The sequence below is a fragment of the Aquarana catesbeiana genome, linkage group LG03 (assembly GCF_042186555.1).
Source record: "Aquarana catesbeiana isolate 2022-GZ linkage group LG03, ASM4218655v1, whole genome shotgun sequence".
Taxonomy (NCBI): Eukaryota; Metazoa; Chordata; class Amphibia; order Anura; family Ranidae; genus Aquarana; species Aquarana catesbeiana.
In genome coordinates, this window is record NC_133326.1 from 152,936,383 (window position 1) to 152,951,111 (window position 14,729).

At 45.1% G+C, this 14,729-nt stretch overlaps 1 protein-coding gene across 1 annotated transcript in view; it reads left to right on the top strand.

Annotated features, from left to right (window-relative positions):
• LOC141131772 (uncharacterized) overlaps window positions 1–14,729 on the top strand; it is a 759,715-nt gene that overhangs the window by 343,004 nt on the left and 401,982 nt on the right. Inside the window, exons 65-67 of the mRNA XM_073619424.1 lie at window positions 4,530–4,643; window positions 9,019–9,279; window positions 11,344–11,598. Of these exons, the coding sequence (XP_073475525.1) occupies window positions 4,530–4,643; window positions 9,019–9,279; window positions 11,344–11,598 (630 nt within the window). The remainder of the gene's footprint in view (window positions 1–4,529; window positions 4,644–9,018; window positions 9,280–11,343; window positions 11,599–14,729) is intronic.

The window sequence follows — 14,729 nt, forward strand, 5'->3', positions numbered from 1 at the left end:
ACCAATTGCAGCCTCTGTGCCCATCAATTGCAGCCTCTGTATGCCCACCAATTGCAGCCTCTCTGCCCACCAATTGCAGCCTCTCTGTGCCCACCAATTGCAGCCTTTGTGTGCCCACCAATTGCAGCCTCTGTGTGCCCACCAATTGCAGCCTCTGTGTGCCCATCAATTGCAGCCACTGTGTGCCCACCAATTGCAGCCTCTGTGCCCACCAATTTCAGCCTCTGTGCCCACCAATTGCAGCCTCTGTGTGCCCACCAATTGCAGCCTCTCTGCCCACCAATTGCAGCCTCTGTGTGCCCATCAATTGCAGCCTCTGTGTGCCCATCAATTGCAGCCTCTGAGCCCACTAATTGCAGCCTTTGTGCCCACTAATTGCAGCCTCTGTGCCCATCAATTGCAGCCTCTGTGTGCCCACCAATTTCAGCCTCTGTGTCCACCAATTTCAGCCTCTCTGCCCACCAATTGCAGCCTCTGAGCCCACTAATTGCAGCCTTTCTGCCTACCAATTGCAGCCTCTCTGCCCACCAATTACAGCCTCTCTGTGCCCACCAATTTCAGCCTCTCTGTGCCCACCAATTTCAACCTCTCTGTGCCCACCAATTGCAGCCTCTGTGTGGCCACCAATTGCAGCCTCTGTGCCCACCAATTGCAGCCCCTGTGTGCCCACCAATTGCAGCCTCTGTGCCCACCAATTTCAGCCTCTGTGTCCACCAATTTCAGCCTCTCTGCCCACCAATTCCAGCCTCTGTGTGCCCACCAATTGCAGCCTCTCTGCCCACCAATTGCAGCCTCTGAGCCCACTAATTGCAGCCTCTCTGCCCACCAATTGCAGCCTCTCTGCCCACCAATTGCAGCCTCTCTGCCCACCAATTGCAGCCTCTCTGTGCCCACCAATTGCAGCCTTTGTGTGCCCACCAATTGCAGCCTCTGTGTGGCCACCAATTGCAGCCTCTGTGCCCACCAATTGCAGCCCCTGTGTGCCCACCAATTGCAGCCTCTGTGCCTACCAATTGCGGCCTCTGTGCCCACTAATTGCAGCCTCTGTGTGCCCACCAATTGCAGCCTCTGTGCCCATCAATTGCAGCCTCTGTATGCCCACCAATTGCAGCCTCTCTGCCCACAAATTGCAGCCTCTCTGTGCCCACCAATTGCAGCCTTTGTGTGCCTACCAATTGCAGCCTCTGTGCCCACTATTTGCAGCCTCTGTGTGCCCACCAATTGCAGCCTCTGTGCCCATCAATTGCAGCCTCTGTATGCCCACCAATTGCAGCCTCTCTGTGCCCACCAATTGCAGCCTTTGTGTGCCCACCAATTGCAGCCTCTGTGTGCCCATCGATTGCAGCCTCTGTGTGCCCACCAATTGCAGCCTCTGTGCCCACCAATTTCAGCCTCTGTGCCCACCAATTGCAGCCTCTGTGTTCCCACCAATTGCAGCCTCTCTGCCCACCAATTGCAGCTTCTGTGTGCCCATCAATTGCAGCCTCTGTGTGCCTATGAATTGCAGCCTATGAGCCCACTAATTGCAGCCTCTGTGCCCACCAGTTGCAGCCTCTGTGCCCACCAATTGCAGCGTCTGTGTGCCCACCAATTGCAGCCCCTGTGTGCCCACCAATTGCAGCCTCTGTGCCCACCAATTGCAGCCTCTGTGTGCCCACCAATTTCAGCCTCTGTGCCCACTAATTGCAGCCTCTGTGCCCACCAATTGCAGCCTCTGTGTGCCCACCAATTGCAGCCTCTGTGCCCACCAATTGCAGCCTCTGTGTGCCCACCAATTTCAGCCTCTGTGCCCACCAATTTCAGCCTCTGTGTCCACCAATTGCAGCCTCTGTGTGCCCACCAATTGCAGCCTCTCTGCCCACCAATTGCAGCCTCTGTGTGCCCATCAATTGCAGCCTCTAAGCCCACTAATTGCAGCCTCTGTGCCCACTAATTGCAGCCTCTGTGCCCACCAATTGCAGCCTCTGTGTACCCACCAATTGCAACCTCTGTGCCAACCAATTGCAGCCTCTGTGCCCACCAATTGCAGCCTCTGTGCCCACCAATTGCAGCCTCTCTGCCCACCAATTTCAGCCTCTGTGCCCACCAATTGCAGTCTCTGTGTGCCCACCAATTGCAGCCTCTGTGTGCCCATCAATTGCAGCCTCTGTGTGCCCATTAATTGCAGCCTCTGAGCCCACCAATTGCAGCCTTTGTGTGCCCACCAATTGCAGCCTCTGTGTGCCCATCGATTGCAGCCTCTGTGTGCCCACCAATTGCAGCCTCTGTGCCCACCAATTTCAGCCTCTGTGCCCACCAATTGCAGCCTCTGTGTTCCCACCAATTGCAGCCTCTCTGCCCACCAATTGCAGCTTCTGTGTGCCCATCAATTGCAGCCTCTGTGTGCCTATCAATTGCAGCCTATGAGCCCACTAATTGCAGCCTCTGTGCCCACCAGTTGCAGCCTCTGTGCCCACCAATTGCAGCGTCTGTGTGCCCACCAATTGCAGCCCCTGTGTGCCCACCAATTGCAGTCTCTGTGCCCACCAATTGCAGCCTCTGTGTGCCCACCAATTTCAGCCTCTGTGCCCACTAATTGCAGCCTCTGTGCCCACCAATTGCAGCCTCTGTGTGCCCACCAATTGCAGCCTCTGTGCCCACCAATTGCAGCCTCTGTGTGCCCACCAATTTCAGCCTCTGTGCCCACCAATTTCAGCCTCTGTGTCCACCAATTGCAGCCTCTGTGTGCCCACCAATTGCAGCCTCTCTGCCCACCAATTGCAGCCTCTGTGTGCCCATCAATTGCAGCCTCTGAGTCCACTAATTGCAGCCTCTGTGCCCACTAATTGCAGCCTCTGTGCCCACCAATTGCAGCCTCTGTGTGCCCACCAATTGCAACCTCTGTGCCAACCAATTGCAGCCTCTGTGCCCACCAATTGCAGCCTCTGTGCCCACCAATTGCAGCCTCTCTGCCCACCAATTTCAGCCTCTGTGCCCACCAATTGCAGTCTCTGTGTGCCCACCAATTGCAGCCTCTGTGTGCCCATCAATTGCAGCCTCTGTGTGCCCATTAATTGCAGCCTCTGAGCCCACTAATTGCAGCCTCTGTGTTCTCACCAATTGCAGCCTCTGTGTGCCCACCAATTGCAGCCTCTGTGCCCACCAATTGCAGCCTCTGTGCCCACTAATGTCAGCCTCACCATTTTCTGGATAACACACAGTGCTCCCCTCCCTCTGTCCTCTGGCGCTCGTATATCACAGAGCTGAGTCTGCTGAGTCTAGCTAGACCGGCTTGTGTGATAGGCGGAACACTGATTCAATCAGTGTGCCATCTAGAAGACTATTACACATGCTGGTCTAGGGGGGTGGGGCTTTGCACACACAGACCCAGCTCCATGACATAGGAGTGCCGGAGGACAGAGGGAGGAGAGCGCAGCAGTCGCCGCTCAATGTGGCCCCAGGGCAGGCGGCCTACCGGGAAATTTCCCAGTATCCAGGTAGGCCAGTCCGGCCCTGGTAAGAGGTGCCCACCCCCTGCCAGCCCACTTGGTGGGGATTGGCTGGGGCCCTCCTCAATACTCCAAGCAGCTCCTCCTAACCTCCTACCCATTCTTCTGGAAGCTTTTCCAAGGTTCTAGGAAGTAGGGGGAGGTACCAGAGGTGCTACTCGATGAGTCATCCAGACTTCCTGAGTCACTTATCCCTGACTCAGATTCAACCCATCCTGGCTCTTAGCCAGGCTAAATTTACCTACACTACAGCTCACAAACTATGTACACCTAGCACACTAAGCTAGAGGGTGCTACATATGGGAAAAATAATATCCTTGTATTCTTGTGGGATTAGTTTGTTTTTTTTAGAATTTATTTCCTGTTTATTTCCCACAACAGCACCACCTTGATAGAAGGCCCTGCCTACCAGTTGCGACATGAATTAGACATTTTGAAATTCTCTGTCCTGCTAGACTTTTTTTTTGTTTTTTCTGCCCCCAAGGAAAGGTTGTGGACAGTGTGAATCTCTACTGTCCTATTAGAATACTTTGGTAGTATTTTTCTTTCCTGTTTGGTAGAATCAGCTGAAAAAAAACTGGAACAGTAGTTGTTTGTTCAAGGACTTAAGAGGTTTCAAGAGCATTTATTATCACTCTACAAAAAAAATCATAAAACAAAATACAGATGTAACCCCATCACATAAAAACAACCCATACTTAATGAAGAACTCTTTAAATATGAGTGACTAGTCAACCTGTTACATAAATACACACAAGAACCTCGATCAGGCTGTGTTTGAGCACTGTGCAACCAGAATTAAATTCCCAATGTTGTGTTTAATGTGATCTGAAAAATACTGCCTTGCTGTTGCAATCTGTTGGAATTGCCTTACAATAACAAATAAGAAAATATTTACAATACCTTTAGACATTAGGATATCAAAACAATTGTAACAATTAATCCCCCTTATGAGTATCAATCTTGTTTGCGATGGCATAGAAATAGTTTTCTACCCTTAAATTAAATTAAGTAAAATTGTATTTTTATGTATCATTGCAGAGCCCCAAAAAACATGAAATTTCAAATGAAACTGATGAGGAGGATTTAAATTCTCGTTCAGTCTTGGAAAGTATTTCCAGTCTAGAGGGAACTCAGACACAGTCTTCCTCTCAGGTATCACATAAAGTAGTGACTGTTGAATAGTTCTGGTTCTTTTATATATACAAATATACAGTGGTCATATACAAGTTAAATTAAAATAACAAGACAATAAAGACGGGATGCCTTAAACACAAGTTTTGCTTTCTGGCATGCAATTTTATATATTACTAACTATACTAACTATATTTTATCTATAGTTAGTATACGGGTATTTACATGGATATTTACTGTACAGTTCTGCAGAATGTATTGATTTTTACAGATTAAGTTTATTTTAAGTAACAGCATTTTAAAAAATCAACTGTCCATTGTATACAGGAAAAATCAATAATTCATAATTTGGATATCAAGGAGTGGAGGGATTTTGGTGAAATAACCTATTCTGAAGTCAGCAAAATTTTGCAGAAATGGAAATTTTCAGTTTCTCTCATTGACCCTCATGGGCAAAATTCGCTTTTTTTCTTTAACTTTGTTCTTTGTAAAAACATAATAAGGCTGAGGTGAGTCATTTTCTAACAAAAGAACCAGTACATGATAGTTAAACAGCAATTTAAAGTTTCTTGCAACCCAAATTATTTCACCTTTCAGATTGACATCAATGTATTTCACCCAAATAGCAAATGTTTGCAGAAATCTCCACTTTTTGACCAATTTTCAGGGAAATTAAAACTCTCAAAATTCCTCACCCCTAAGGACCCATGCAGACATTACGTATGTTGGTGTGCAGTACTGCCATGCATTGTGAACAGCACCCCAACGCACCTCCAAAACACGTGCGCTGCAACACACTGTACCGCAAACACAATGCACTGCGTCTTGTTGGTTGCACTGCAATTAAATGCAAACAGCAGCTACTTTTTCATACATTGAGGTACATTGCAGCCCTTTTATTTTGATTAGGCTGTTTAACGCAATATGCGTCAAAGCATGAAAAAATATCTGCCGCAGCACACTGCATTGTGGTGTGAATGGGCCCTAAATGTGGACTACTTCTATAATGCAATAATAATACTACCAATAATAATACCTGCAGAAAGTGGGCTACTAATGCAGTTACTGTAGATAGATGTAACAAGGCAAAATAAGGACTGAACATATGACATGCAATGTGGTCTCACTGTAGAGAAGGGATGGGCAGAACCCCTGTTCGGTTCGCACCAGAACACCGCAAAAGTTCGGACCCGAATAAAGAACCCCATTAAAGTCAATGGGACGCGAACTTTAAAAATCAAAAGTACCCATTTTGAAGGCTTATATGCAAGTAATTGGGCATACAGTGGTTATAGGGGTCTGGGTCCTGCCCTGTGGGACAAGAATAAATAAAAAAAGTTCGTGAAAAACGTAATTTTTAAATGAGCAGTAATTTTTTGATTTTTAAAGTGAAAGCTTAAAAATGAAAAATTCCTTCCAATATAGTGCTTGGGGAGTCCCCTTAGTGTACTTGTAAAGTGGCAGATCTGTACCATGTCTAGAATCTGCTGCAGCAATAATTGCATTTATAAAGCAAAAAAAGACATTTTCCCTGCAAGCTGCCTTTATTTTGCTCAGCAACAGCTGGGGAGCCAGTGTGCATGATGGGGCCACAATGTAGTGCACTGGGAACAAGATTAGAGCTTTTTTGGATGCATTCTGGTGTCACTTTGACTTGGACGCTGGGTATGTGGGTGGCAGGGACTGTATTTTTTTTCCACTGCAGTAGATGGGGCAGAGAAATTTTCCGGCTACAGTCTACAGCTGGTGATGTGCTGCTGGTAGATGTGTGGCTAGGACCTGGGATACCCTGTGCTATACCATCATCCCTGTCAGTGGAGGCTGCTGAGAGATAATGACTCGGTATAGCAGGGGCAGACTGAAGTGGGTAAGGAGGAGGAGGAGGAGGGACAGATTTGTGCCCCTTTTGTGTGGCTTTTAGGTGCTCTTGTCTATGGGCTGAGTGGTTGGACGTTAAATGCCTTGTTAAGCATGTGGCATCCAAATGGTTGGTGCCTGAGACACAGTTTGCAGATAGCAACAGTGCGATCTGCTGCAGATGTGCTGAAAAAGGCCCAGACAGCTGAGCTTTGGGGAGTGGGACGGGAGATAACAACTGCAGAATGTGATGGAATTGGGTGGCTGCTCTCTACTCTTTCTTGATGTTGGCCTCCTTGGGGTTGTGTCGCCTCACCTTCAGTTTCCTCCTCTGCTCTATCTGGCACCCAAGTCGCATCAGTGACCTCATCATCATCATCATCATCATCATCATCATCTCCATCTCCTCCAGCTTCATCATTTCCATTGGAGACAACTTGGCAATACGCTGCGGCTTAGGGAACATGAATGACAATTTGTCTACCAGTGTTCCTCCCTCTCTCTAGGCTCATGTTCCTGTCATCCTCAACCTCAGAACCAACATCTGAATCCAGTAATGGCTGGGCATAATCAAGGCACAAGTGGCTAACTCTGTGGTTAAATAACTTAGCTGACTCCTCAATTTCTGATGTTGGGGCTGTGGCAGGAATAGATGTGGACAAGGAGGCAGGTTTATCCACTTTGGCAACTGCAGGGGACTGCACACTTGTCTCTACTTGTGTAACAGAGGATGAGGAGGATGAGGAAGGTTTAGTAAGCCAGTCCACCACCTCCTCTGCATGCTGTGGCTGAATAGCACAGGCAAACTCACTAAACAGAGGAAATGATGCCCTGCCTGAGGACCGACCACCACGTCCACCTTTGCCTGTGGCCACATTTGTTGCTGGCCCCCTTACAGTGCCAAGGGAACATCTGCCTCTCCTTGTTGTCCTCCCAGACATTTTTGGGAGGGAGGGGGCAGTGCTTATAAGAAAATGTAAAGAAGAAGTTGAAATCTGTACATAAATGCACTTTAATCAATGTAAAGAGGTGTTTGGTGCACTTTAATTTGAGTACTCACACTACACAGAGACACTCCACGGATACACTATAATATACTACAATATAATGCGTCAAACATACAGTGACGCACAGAACAATATGGCGTTAAACTGGCAGTAACACACACAAAACTATATGGCGTTAAACTGGCAGTAACGCACACAAAAGTAAATGCCATTAAACTGGGAGTAATGCACACAGAAGTAAATGGCTTAAAACTGGCAGTAATGCCGTGTACACACGGGCGGACTTTTTGGCATCAAAGGTCCGACGGACTTTTGACGGACTTCCAACGGACTTGCGAACAAACAGACTTGCCTACACACAATCACACCAAAGTCCGACGGATTTGTACGTGATGACGTACGACCGGACTAAAATAAGGAAGTTGAAAGCCAGTAGCCAATAGCTGCCCTAGCGTTGGTTTTCGTCTGTCGGACTAGCATACAGACAAGCGGATTTTTTGACCGGACTCGAGTCCGTTGGAAAGATTTGAAACATGTTCCTAATCTAAAGTCCGTCTGTTTTTCGACCGAAAAAGTCCGCTGCAGGTCCGATGAAGCCCGCACACGGTCGGATTGTCCGACGGATTCATCCTGTCGAACCAGTCCGGTCGAAAATTCCGCCCGTGTGTACATGGCATAACACACAAAACTATATGTTGTTAAACTGGTAGTAATGCACACAACTATATGGCGTTAAACTGGACTTACCGCACACAGAACTATATGGCGTTAAACTGGCAGTAACACACACAAAACTATATGGCATTAAACTGGCAGTAACGCACACAAAAGTAAATGGCGGTAAACTGGCAGTAACGCAATCAAATAGACGGTGTTCAACCATCACTACACTGACGCTATCTGTAGCTATAAACTAATGTAAAGATTACTGATACGGTCTCACTACACTACACTGAAACTATCAGAGCTGTCCCTACTCTAGCTGCACACTATGCAAAGCTAAATGATGGTCCTCCTCACTACACTCACACTATCCCTAGACTGACACTAAACTAATATGCTACACTGACAATTGAAGCAAAATAGCACACTAACTAACTAATAGCATTGAACAAAGCCCTGTTCTTATTCTCTCCACAACAAAATCACACTGAAAATGGCTGCCATTGAAAGAATACTTTTATACTGTGGGGTGGGAATGAGCCATGATTGGATAAAGTCATGATGACAGTGTCCGATCATGACTCTGACAGTGCTCTGTGCCCTGATTGGCTGAAGCTTTCACTGCTTCAGCCAATCAGGGCTTGCAATGCACTGTTCAGCGCCGCAATGCATTGTGGTCGGTTCCGGGGGCTGAACAAATAGTCGAACGACCCGTTTGTTCGTCTGTTCGTCAAACAACCGAACAGTGAAAGTTCGGCCCGAACTTATGCTTGGGCCAAACCGTTCACCCATCCCTACTGTAGAGTTATCTAGATTTTGTTTTGTTCCATCTTTATGAAACTGCAAAGCTTTCTCTATTTTTTTTAAAGGATGTAAATAAAAACAAAGAGCAGAAGAAGAGGAAGAAACCTCCAGTGGAGGCTGTGCCTGGTGATGTTTTTACAAATTTGGTCACTGAGGAGCAAGAGGAAAACAAAGAGGACCATCGAATTCAGCTAACTAATCAGGAGAGTGAAACATCTGTACTGCCTACTCAGATAATCAGCACTGTAGATGCCAATGAATTCTTAACAGTAACCCACTCCACTACACATGCACAGCCTGAAAGGTCCACAAGAAAACAGGAAAAGGTGAGGTCCTTTTGGGAGATGTGGGCAACCAAACCAATTATTGTGCTTAGGTTTTTGCCAATACAATACTATATCGCCAATATTATTCACAAAATGGGGTTCATTTACTAAAGGCAAAAAGACTGTTCACTGTTTTTGAGGACATTTTCCCTTAGCTTAGTGAATGAGATAAAACTTTGCTGACTTCCATCTTCCAATCATGTGTAAGTGAAAATCCTTTTTTTTTGCCCTGCACATGATTAGATATTATTTACAAAGCTTCTAATCCACTCCCTGGTCATCTCCCGCCTTGACTACTGCAACTCCCTCCTCATTGGTTTACCTCTAAATAGGCTATCCCCACTTCAGTCCATCATGAACGCTGCGGCCAGGCTCATCCACCACACAAACCGCTCAGCGTCTGTTACACCCCTCTGCCAATCCCTCCATTGGCTGCCACTCAGTCACCGAATTAAATTCAAGATACTAACTATAACTTACAAAGCCATCCACAACCTGGCCCCTAGCTACATCTCTAACCTAGTCACAAAATACCAACCTAATCGTTCTCTTCGCTCCTCCCAAGACCTCCTGCTCTCAAACTCCCTTGTCACCTCATCCCATGCTCGCCTTCAGGACTTCTCCAGAGCCTCCCCCATCCTCTGGAATGCTCTTCCCCAATCCGTCCGATTTTCTCCTACCTTATCCACTTTCAGACGATCCCTGAAAACTCATCTCTTCAGAGAAGCCTATCTGGCCCCCACCTAACAACTGTACATTTATCTTCTCAATCAGCACATCACCCACAGCTATTACCTCTTGTATCTCTTAACCTTCCCTCTTAGATTGTAAGCTCTAAGTGAGCAGGGCCCTCTGATTCCTACTGTATCTAATTGTATTGTATTTGTACTGTCTACCCTCAAGTTGTAAAGCGCTACGTAAACTGTTGGCGCTATATAAATATTGTATAATAATAATAATAATAATAATAATAATAATTTGCAAAGTGGATTTCACTACATTCACTAAGCTAAGGGAATTCCCATGCAAAAAAAAACAGCCTGTTTGCCTTTAGCAAATCAACACCAATGCATCTCTATTTACCTGTAAATATAAAATTTGGTAAGACTTCTTCTTTAGATTCTGCTAGCAGTGAAATAATAAACAGTTTTTTTTCTTTTTTGACACAGTCTTGTCAACTCTTTTTTGATACGGCACTGCGTTACTTTAACTGACAATTGCACGGTCATGCAATGCTGTACCCAAATAAAATGTACAGTATGAGTTTTTTTCCCCACAAATAGAGCTTTATTTTGATGGTATTTGATCAGCTCTGCATTTTTTATTTTCTGCTATAAAAAAAAAGGCTGATAATTTTGGGGAAAAAAAACTATATTTTTTACTATTTGCTATAAAATCTATCCAATAAAAGAATTTAGAAAAAATCTATTTTTTTCATAAATTTAGGCCAATATGATTGGTTTGCACAAAAGTTATAACGTCTACAAACTATGGGATATTTGTTTGTATTTTTATTTTTACTAGTAATGGCAGTGATTAGAGGGACTGCAATTTTGCAGCGGACATTTGGACACTAACTGACACTTTTTGGGGACCCGTGACACTAATACAGTTATCAGTGCTAAATCACTGTACTAATGACACTAGCTGGGAAGGGGTTAACATCAGGGGCAGGGACACAAACTTGTTTTCATAGGCAGATCGTAGTTCTGTGTTTGCTTGACGATTGGCGGGTGCAGGAGGACATCGAGTACCCTGCACCTACCGATCTGCTTCCGCTATGTGTAATCACAGCGCTCTCTACCCAGAAGTGTCGGATCACATATATATATAAATATATATATATATATATATATATATATATATATATATATATATATATATATATATATGTGAATATATGTGATCCGGCGCTCAGCTGCCACCCTGTAGCAGTAAAATTGCTATAGGGCAGACTTAAAGAGGTTATAAAGGCACATGCCCATTGAGTTCAACCACCCAAGTCTAATGTTATACAGTATGTCTGTCTTGTAATATATTCTTAACATTTTTGTTAATTTGTAGGAGTTTAAAAAGGAGCACAAGAAAAAAGCCCGTTTAGAAAAAACAACTGATGTAAAGATGGGCAGCTCTACAACCAGTGAGACTGTGGGAAGTGAAGCTGATGATACTGATAACACTGATAGAGTTATCAGAATAGCCACGCTAACTACAACTGAGCCATCTACTGTGGATATTGCAGAAGAGGCAGAAACAGAACTTGAACTTTCTATTAACACACGTGCAGCACTGGAAGCTCACCGTGTATTTTTTGGAATGGTAGGATTCTCCATTGAAGTGGAATTCCAGACAAATAGCTACTGTAAATTTGAAATGCATACAATTTTACCCGTATATACCCCCTAAATGATCTGTAATTTTGGTCAGCTTTTACTGTTATACACATACAGTGCCCCTGATCAGGCAGTACAACTGGTCTTGTTGTACTTGGCCCAGGCCTCAACAGGGGGGCCCAGGGGCAGTGTTATTGTTAATTTCTGCCTAAATGATTAATTTGATTTTTACTACACCCCTGCTTTTACTTGCTTACCAGGGCTTAAATCACATTTCCCTGGGCCCTATCACGTCAACAGAGGGGCCCAGGAGGTGGGAGCGTAGAAGGGTTTTTTTTTTTTCATTCTCGGAGCATAGGTGGATAAAGTCAGTGCCGCTGTTGCACTGCACCTGAGGGGAGTGGAGGCGGGGTTTTGGACCCCATCAGAAAAGCTGTATTGGGCCCCATGATTTCTAACAGCAGCCCTGTACACATACCTCTGCTAGACAGTAAGGCTACTTTCACACTGAGGTGCTTTACAGGCGCTACTGGGGAGGGGAATCTGTACTGAGGGATGTGTGTCTGGGGTTTCCAACTGTACTGAATTGTCTATGCTTGGGGGTCTGTACTGGGAGGGCAATGGTATCTGTACTGAGGTAGTTTAACAGAAACAGGCCAATATTTGGTCATGGTGTACAGCTGTCTTAACCCACTTTTGTTGAAGGGACTTGCTGGAAGACCAGCATCCAATCAGTGCTCATAATTGATGGCTGTGAGTGCTGATCAGTGTGTTCTTTCAAAAATACAAAGGCACAAAGGCACAGCGGGGTAGATCGCCTCACTAACAATATGTGTATTAGTATGGTGATCTGTCAGTTTTTTCTTATTCAGCCTGCTGGGTTGAATGAAAAAAACTTTGTGTGTACCAGGCTTAACTGTAATGAGAAAAATGTTAATTGGTTAAATAGGCAATTGTTTTCTGTCATAAAGGACAAGGGTTATAAACACTATAATGGCCTTAATAAGGTCTTTTCATGTTAGGATCAAAAGTGTTTGATTAACCAACCAGCTGTCTCTACATCACAGTAAATGAGCAAAGGAATTGTATTGCTATTTTGATTGCTAAAGAGAGTATTATGGAAGACTGGGTCTACAACAGGCATTACTAAATGGCGGACTGCGGCCGGGTGCCATCCGGACCTGCGATTGTGCCATTTAGGAGCTGCTGTCTTCCCCCTGGCCTTTGCAGATGTCATTCTCAAGGCAGAGCGGAGAGTGGCAGGAAGGAGAGCAATGAATGGAGAGCAGGATGCACTGCCACACTGGATGGAAGGCAGGAGCTGCATGAGGTGACTTTCCAGACTACCTAGCAGGTGACTGATTACTAGTACTCTGGGCGGTCCTAGCAACCAATCAACAGCTTGTTAATATGAGAAGTTAACTCGGCAGCTCCTGCTCCCGTCCTCCATTCAGTGCTGCTGTGCCTCCCGCTCTATACTCTGTGTAAGCTCAGAGTGTCAGGACTGAGCTCAGCCCTTCCTTCTCTGAGCTGGCCACTCAGCTGTTGGCTAATTGCCAGCTCCTCTCTCCACAGTTACTCAGCTGTTGATGATATCCAGCCGTTCAGTCCAGAGGAGCTCTGCCTTCGCTTGGTCACATCACAGAAACTATCTCCTGCGACTTGCTTTGCTGACATCCCTTCTGTCTCCAGATCCTGCTTGCTGTTCCACTACATTCATCCCTGACTTCTGGCTTGGCTGACTATCCGTTCTGGTTACTGAACTTTGGCTGCCCCAGGCGTTTCCCATGGACAGAAGCAAAGTAGGTTTCATGATATCTTTGCTTTCTCAGAGAGCCTTGGCGTGGGCAAACCCTCCATGGGAGACGCAAAAACCTGTTGTCTTGAGCTACCCTGAGTTTGTGGCTTTGTTTAAAAGGGTATTTGACGTTCCCGCACGCTCTGCTTCTGCTGCCAAGTGCCTCATGTCCATCGAACAGAGTACGAGAACTATTGCTGACTACGCCATTGAATTCCGTACTCTGGCAGCAGAGAGCAGAGGTTGTGTGAAACAATGAGGCCCTCGTGGCTGCTTTTTCTCATGGTCTCTCGGATACCATCAAGGATGAGATAGCATCCCAAGATATACCCACTGAGCTGGAGAAGTTGATCACAATTGCCATCCTCATTGACTCCAGACTCTCTTTCAAGGAGAGCTTGCGGAAGCCTCCTGTACGTTTGTCTCCAAGCTTTGCAGTCCCACCCGTGCCTCCTTCACCTCCCATGCCTCCTGGTACCGAGTTGGTTAGTGAAGGTGAACCCTTGCACTTGGGTTTCACGTGTCTCTCTGCGGATGAGAGAGCCTTTAGGAGGAGGGAGAGATTGTGCCTTTATTGTGGCCAGGCAGGTCACTTTTTGAAGTCTTGTCCTACCCATCCAGGGAATGCCCGAACCTTGAGGTCCTGTCTACTATGCGAAACGTTCTGGATTTTTACTCTGAACACTCTTGCACCCAATGGCCTCAATGAGGAGCTTGAGGTAAACACTATTCTATAATCTCATGTTGTCTGTCCTTTTATAATCAGACAGTCACATCGATCTGTTTTTTTATCTTATCTGGGTTATTCGTTCTATTGAGTCTTTATTGTCATTTTATTATAACATAATTTTGATAATAATTTGTATGTATCAATAATCTTCCAACTCACTAATAGTTGCGTGTTGGTATGTGCATGTGCATCTATATGCACGCATGTAGTTGCTTTTGCATGCGTGTGCCTACATGTTTATGAATGCACATATATATCCCAGTTATTATTTATATACACTCCCTGCAATAACACAGATTTTAATCATATATTTTTTTTCTTATTGTCTATAATTGTTTTTTGTACATTTTTCCCAAATATATATATATATATATATATATATATATATATATATATATATATATATATAATCCAGTTATGGGTCCCATAGTCCAGACATGGTTTTAAATGTCTTCACTAAATATCCAAAATATATTTTTTTCATGTGAATTTTAAGTGATTTTTGAATCACTTCTGTGTATGTGTGTATATATATCTCTATATTCGCTTAAATCCATTGCAGCTTAGTGTTTATTTTACTGTTTATTTT